We start from the raw sequence: 7,008 nt of genomic DNA, 5'->3' as shown, positions 1-7,008 counted from the left end.
TATATATATATATATTTATACACACACGCACACACACATACACACAGCATTAAATTACTTGCCTAAATTCATTTGAAAATATTTTCTACTTTACAATAATTTCCTAAATGAAAAGCAACTCTATAATGCTATGATATTCCCTGTATTGGCATTTCTATATGTAGAGGGCAACATCAATATACGATGGTAATTTTGTGTATATATGTATGACTATAATCAGGAAAAATATGATTTTTCTGTCTGCTGATGCAACTTGAAGAAACCATTTTGTGATTCTTTGCTGTGAGATTCAAATCGCATGTCCGTAGTACCGGAAATGTGACCTCTCTATGTCGTGAAGCCGAGGTTCGACCTGGAAACACTTCCTGATCTCTGAGCAACGCTCCCTGTCGAATAACGTTACTCCAGAGATCCCTCACAGGATCCTCATTCCGGATGATTGTATTCTCTGTCGTACTATTTCAGTCATTACCCAACATTCCTGACCGTAATTAATGATAAGCACGGAAACCAAAATAAGCATGGCATGTTTAACTGGGAATATTGCTGCTAAAGATAGCATTTGCTAAATAAAAGATATAAAAGTGTATTTATTATTAGTTTTGTTTTCAATTCTAACTTCAGCAGTATTATTTAAAGCTTTCTATTTTTATGCTCTGCACTTTTCGAGGATTAATTATTGCATTTTATATTCATATCCAGATTCAATATTTACGGATATTCTAGAATTCTGCAGCCTTATTTTTCGTTCTAGTTCTTTTATCATAATTAATTCTATTCACCTTTTTAATGAAAAAAAAAAAAAAAAAAAATGTGGTACTCTCGTAAACATCTTTCAAATATTGATATTTTTCGAAGCTTAAATTCTGTTTGCGCTTAAAAATAACTAAGAATTAGTACAAATAAATATATTTTGAAACAATTTTTATTATAAAATGATGTTATATACTAATTAAACCATTAACAATCCGTTGTTGTAATGAGAGAAAAATTTATTTTTTAACATCTTTTTAATATCTACATATCTAATGCATAAAAAGAATAAAAAAGATTAATTATGAAATCGCTTAAAATTTCGTACCTATTGTATGCGTAATATTTTCAGGACTTTTCTCCAACAGCTTCGTCACGACGAACGCTTCTATTGAAAATCAAATGATAAATGTCTTCTCTGAAAAACATAAATATTTTGATTTCTGAAAATGATTACCTTTACTTTTCCCCCATTTAAAGCCATAGAACTGATTTTATAGCAAATATTCTTTGATGAGGTTTTCACTATAAGATTCTTCTCATAGTGCTCATAGCGGTTAGTGAGAATCAAACCCCAATACCTCGCTAACTCCGTTTTAGCACTAACTACCATTAAGCTAAGTGATCAATGAACTCAGATACTATATAGCTTAAATGACAAAAATATTTTTTTCCAAGCAAAAATCTTTTCATCGATAAGCATATTCTTTTAATCCCAATTAATCTATACAATCCTTTTATAAAAATTAATATATTCTGAATTAAAATCAACTTTTCGCCTTACTCTCCCACTTTAATTTGATGTATTTTGACCTAGCTTTTTCTTTAATGAGCCAAAATTCATTAAAGACTCATTGAGACTATTCTTTGACAACAACGTCAAGAATGGTCTCAATATTTCCTTTCTTTCTTTCTTTCTTTCTTCTCTATCAGTTACCCACCTATCCCTCCTTCCTCAATCATTTTCCCCCCAATTCATTAATTTATAGTCAAGAAATTTTTTCCTAAACGTTTGACTAATCATTTCTGCTACACTACGTTGTTCCTTTTTTAATTTCACAGGACCCGGTCCTGGGTCACTGTATACCCGGTGGGGTAGAACAACCTGTCCACGTAATTCAATTCTGATATATGATGGTTAGTATATTTCATATTTCTAATCTCTCGTTCCTTCCCTCCCTTTCTTTCTTTCTTTTTTGTTTGTTTGTTTGTTTGTTTGTCTCTTTGTTTCTTTCTTTGTCTTTTCTCTCTCTTTCCGTCCATCCTTCTTTCTTTCTCTCTCTCTCTCTCTCTCTCTTTCTCTCCCTCCCTCTTTATGATCTACACAAACGTATATCCTATTATAGTATGTCACGTTTTAAACAGCGCTCGTAGATTCTCTCTGAGGTTACTCAAGACTACTTACTCCGTTGTATTCATTTGATGTCATCAGAAGTATGAATGTGGCCAAGTATGATCACATGACCAGGATGTCATCTATGTACACGTGAACGCAACCACAGAATGTAAAGTTCTTTCTGACAAACTACAGATAATGACCAGAAAGATGTCCTCTACAACGACGAAGAATGCCAGTTTGATTAACCATGCATTAGAGACATTAGTGATGGGCAGTAGAATTATACATGAGTGACCACCGATGAATGCTTGATTAACATTAATTAGAGGAGTACCTAATGCTTGTAGGTGTTGGTTAAATAAAACACACAGACTGTACACGTTGATTATACTGAGAACGGATTTTAATTGGTGACTGTAATGATCACAGTGTTCAATGTGAAGTAAACACCTCACATATCCTAATTCATGAACATAGGTAACTAAAGATTGTATTCATTAACTAAAATATAAAGAGACTGGAAATATTTGTAAGAGAGACCACAACTGATTACCGACTAACCTTCTCTGCCTCACCAAACACGTCTTATCTCTCAAATCATTTATATTCTACAGACCCTCTCACAGCGTAATTCCTCAGTGCATCATCATAAAGAAATCCCGACCGCCATTTAGCAGGTCAGTTCCTGTAACTTGATTAGCGTTCTTTGTGCAACATGTGGTCGAGCATTGTCTTGCAAGAGAAATGGCCTGTCTTTATTGATCAATCTCGGTTGTTTAATTGCAAGTTCACTCATCATTTCATCCAATTGGTTGATGTATACATCCGCTGTAATTACCAGGTCTCATGAAGCTGTAGTGGATGACACCAGCACTGGACCACCAAACAGACACCATTAGCTTTTTTTGGTGAATATTCTTTTTTGGATTGTGTTTTGGCACTTCGTCTCTATCCAACCACCGCACAGAACGTTTGCTATTGTTAAAAAGAATCCATTGTTCGTCACACGTAAAAATACGATGCAAAAATGGTTCGCTTTTATGCCGTAACAACAAGTTTCACGACGACATGTCATGTGATGCTCGTTCAGTTCGTGTGGTACCCACTTGTCCAACTTATTTACCTTGCCGATTTGTTTCAGATGGTTCAATACTGTTGGAATCGAAACATCAAACCTTGCTGCTAACTCACACATAGTTTGAGATGTATTCACTTCCACTACAGCTCAGCATTATCCACCTTGGTCTCAGGTTTACCACAGGGCTGATTTTCAAGAGTAAAGTCACCAAACCAGAACTTAAACCATCGACGTACAGTGCACTCATTTGCCACATCTTCATCAAACACCTCATTGATGTTTCGAGCTATCTGGGATGCATTGGTTCCACGACGAAACTCATATTCATAAACAACACGAATTTTTTATCTATCCATGGATTCACAAAAATTGATTTACAAGAGAAAATCACAATATAATCAGACACCATGAATTGCATTTCGAATAGTGATGATGTAACTTTTCAATGCTGTAAAACAAAGAATTGTCAGGACAAAACATCAGAGTTAACGACTGTCAAACTTGGTGCATAAGGAAATTGAACATTTCGTTCTTAATGATCTGATATTTACTAAAATATAAACGGAGTGTATATATCAGTAAGAAAGTCTATAAATGACAATTGAGTTTAGTCCGTCTATTCGTCTCCCTTTCGCCGAATTGATACAAAATAAACAATTTTACCTTTTCATTACCCAAGCTTGATCCTTTAGCTGCTTCTGTCCCTACCAGCAATTTATTCTTAACTAAACCTTACAATTCCTTCTCTCACTTTCATTTAAGCGTAAAATAACCTCAGCGATGCAGCAAAGAAAGCCTACGTAACCCCAACGAGTATGCAGGCGTGTGTTTTAACTACTAAATGAAAGGTTTGGCTACCCACCTCTGTACGTTCGATTAACTAACGTTTAATTGCCCGTCGCCCAACAATTCTCTGTACTTCGCCGTATTTAGTACTGGTCTGCACCGATGTTCTATATTATTTCGTTTAAAATGTAAGCAAAAGCATCTTTTCCAATTTGGAGGAAACACAGCTGATTGCCTCACATAGACACTAGCGTGTACACACAAGAAGTATACAGGTAAGTATACTCAACGTACATACACGCACACATAAATACAAATGCTCAGAAACACGCAAACTCTCATAGAGTCAAACACACAGATACTCAACGAACCACACATACAGAAATCATGCGTGAGATATTTGTGTCTGTCTATAATCTTGAAAAGTTCCTCTTCTTTATTTTACAAGTCTTCTTTATATGTTACTTACTTCATATATTCTTACCATTTCTAGGTGTGGTTGGTGGACAATTCTATACCGAAGGAGGTGGCGGAAGTAATCTCTTATGTCTACCTAACGATCCTATTTGGGCCAATTATACTACAGAGGTTGAAGCAGCCGGTCGCATATATGGTAGTGAATATCAACTAGACACTTATCCTACTAAAAAACTCTTTTCTTTCGCTAACACTAAGGAAATTCATGAACACAACGTTCCGTGTGCTGTCTGTTTGACACAATTATCTGCTGTTGTTATGATGTTACCAGCGAGGACAAAGTGTTACTCTGGTTGGAAAACTGAATATTCAGGATATTTAATGAGCGAGCGTTTCGATCATCCGGGCAGACATGAATATGTGTGTGTGGACCATGCACCAGAAGCTGATCCAGCAGGTTACAGAGACGAAAATGGAGCTTTATTATATTTTGTTCAGGCTATCTGTGGTTCATTGCCATGTCCACCGTATTTTAATGGCCAAGAATTAACCTGCGTTGTGTGCAGTAAATATTGAACGGAACATAGTTGAATTTGCTTCTCTATGAAAACTTATGTTAACCAATTACAAGACAATATAATATCATAAAACGATAAAGACATTTTAAATTTTGTTTGATAATTTTTTATCCTAGTTATATAAATCGTTAAAATGATCTGCCCTACTAGTTAACAGAAAAATATTATAATGGAGAGAAAATAGGCGCCAGAGAATGTGAGAATTATGCTAATGGAACAATGCAAAGCTGAGCGAATAATTCTAGAAAACGTTGTATAAGGATCGGTTCATCATATTAAAATGTGGAAATAAAATAATATTTCGTTTAACTGTATTTTGTGTTCTCTCTTAAATATTAACAAACCCCACTTGAAGTAATATCATAGAAATATATGATACTTTCGTCATTTTTGACAGGAATGCAAATAATGGTCCTTTCAGCAATTATTTTAAACTTATATCTATACAAACTCGCAATCCCACCACAAAATCAATGGTCGTCCTCATAATCGTAACAAATAATTCTCACATCCTCGTACCAGTCTTTAAACACCGATGTACAACAGTAGCAAATAAAATCCTCAGGGAGCATCAAATACGACGAATTCTCTCACTCAAAAGCAGAGAAATGGTAAATGACAGCAAAGAAAAATACTAGGAGTTATATAATTTCCTTTACAACATTTACATCACACATACAAAAGACAGAATAAAGAAAGCAAATTGACGTACAAATATACTCTGGGTAAACAAAAATACTATTTCTAAACTGTGTGATACGTTAAGACTGTCACACTATAACCAACATGACTCATCATTGTGTGTTGGGTGGTGTAGAATGGTCCTTAGATAAACGAGGATATAATGTCAACGAGAAGGTGGATATTTGGGAGACATCACATCCACCATGCAAATACTTGCGTGCCATGTTCGATCACGACAACAAAAATTGCGATAAAAAGAAACCACAATATGTATATTTACGTATGAATATCGGGATCTTTGAAATAGCGTCCCCGGTCAAATGGATTTTGTACTGATGCGACAAGACAATGTTTGTATTCAGCCACTTATAATAAAAACCAACTTCAAAAGTGTGTGTGTGTGTGTGTGTGTTTAACTCAGTGCGTCTGTTGCAAGATCGGACAGTCGATGACTAAACCGGCAACCCAATCAAGAATCAAGATTTGTTTTCGCAGTTATGTTTTGGTTATGTAGAGCTGTCCGGTATTGCAAGGCGATGAATTTTGGACGGATGATATGTTCTTTTCCTTGATTACACTGGCGATCACTATCCCTAAAAGGCTGAGTTGTGAAGTACGAAGGCGCCTTGGTGGGTTGATACTTCTAAATGAAACTTTTCTGCAGTATTTAGACAATACAAAGAAGCAGTGACGGCGACTGATAATCACACTTTGAACATTCTGTAAGTGTTTGTGAACAATTCTATGAAGTTGCTAGTTCTAAGGCTGGGATTTATTGAAAGAAAACAGAAGATTTGTAACAAATTTGTTGGAATAAAAAATGCGGCACTTAACAAGTTGGTTGTTTTTCTCCGCCGAGACGTGAACAGAATAAGTCAGAGAAACGTTTTAAAGAATACAAAACTAAGGGTCAGCGGGATTTGCGAGTTTAACAGACATCTGCTGAGAAACCGGATTCGAAATCGTTGTACCAAGAGCTACGAGCATTCTATAGCCCACCATCGTTCGTCTTCGTTCCTCTGCATATAAAGTCTGGTGACGCAATGAGACGCAAATGAGAGGAAATCAAAACTAGATGGCGGCATCTTTTAGCGATGTTTTGGCTCGCGAGACAATAGCAAGTCCTGCTTTAATCGAAAGGCCTGTGCAGACACTGCTGATCCACCAGATCGACGATCCATCCACAAATGACGATGTATTGGTAGGTGTAAAATTGATGTGGTACAACTTTTCTTCACATTCTGATAAGATCTTCACAATCTGACAGGTCCAAGAGAAGTGCAGAAAACAACGACTGAATCTGGACCGAATCTTCTATCATACCGAGACCTTTGATACTGTAAACCGGTTAACACTTCGAGTTGTCTTGAAGA

General features: G+C 35.9%; 1 protein-coding gene across 1 annotated transcript in view; it reads left to right on the top strand.

Moving 5' to 3' along the window:
- Positions 1 to 5,260, top strand: part of LOC106875578 (uncharacterized) — a 9,402-nt gene extending 4,142 nt beyond the window's left edge. The window contains exons 3-4 of the mRNA XM_014923787.2: positions 1,816 to 1,890; positions 4,450 to 5,260. Coding sequence (XP_014779273.1) covers positions 1,816 to 1,890; positions 4,450 to 4,949 — 575 coding nt within the window. The 3' untranslated portion in view covers positions 4,950 to 5,260. The remainder of the gene's footprint in view (positions 1 to 1,815; positions 1,891 to 4,449) is intronic.
- The last annotated feature ends 1,748 nt before the right edge of the window (positions 5,261 to 7,008 follow it).

The sequence above is a fragment of the Octopus bimaculoides genome, chromosome 20 (genome assembly GCF_001194135.2).
Source record: "Octopus bimaculoides isolate UCB-OBI-ISO-001 chromosome 20, ASM119413v2, whole genome shotgun sequence".
Taxonomy (NCBI): domain Eukaryota; kingdom Metazoa; phylum Mollusca; class Cephalopoda; order Octopoda; family Octopodidae; genus Octopus; species Octopus bimaculoides.
This window is presented reverse-complemented; position numbering and strand designations above follow the sequence as displayed.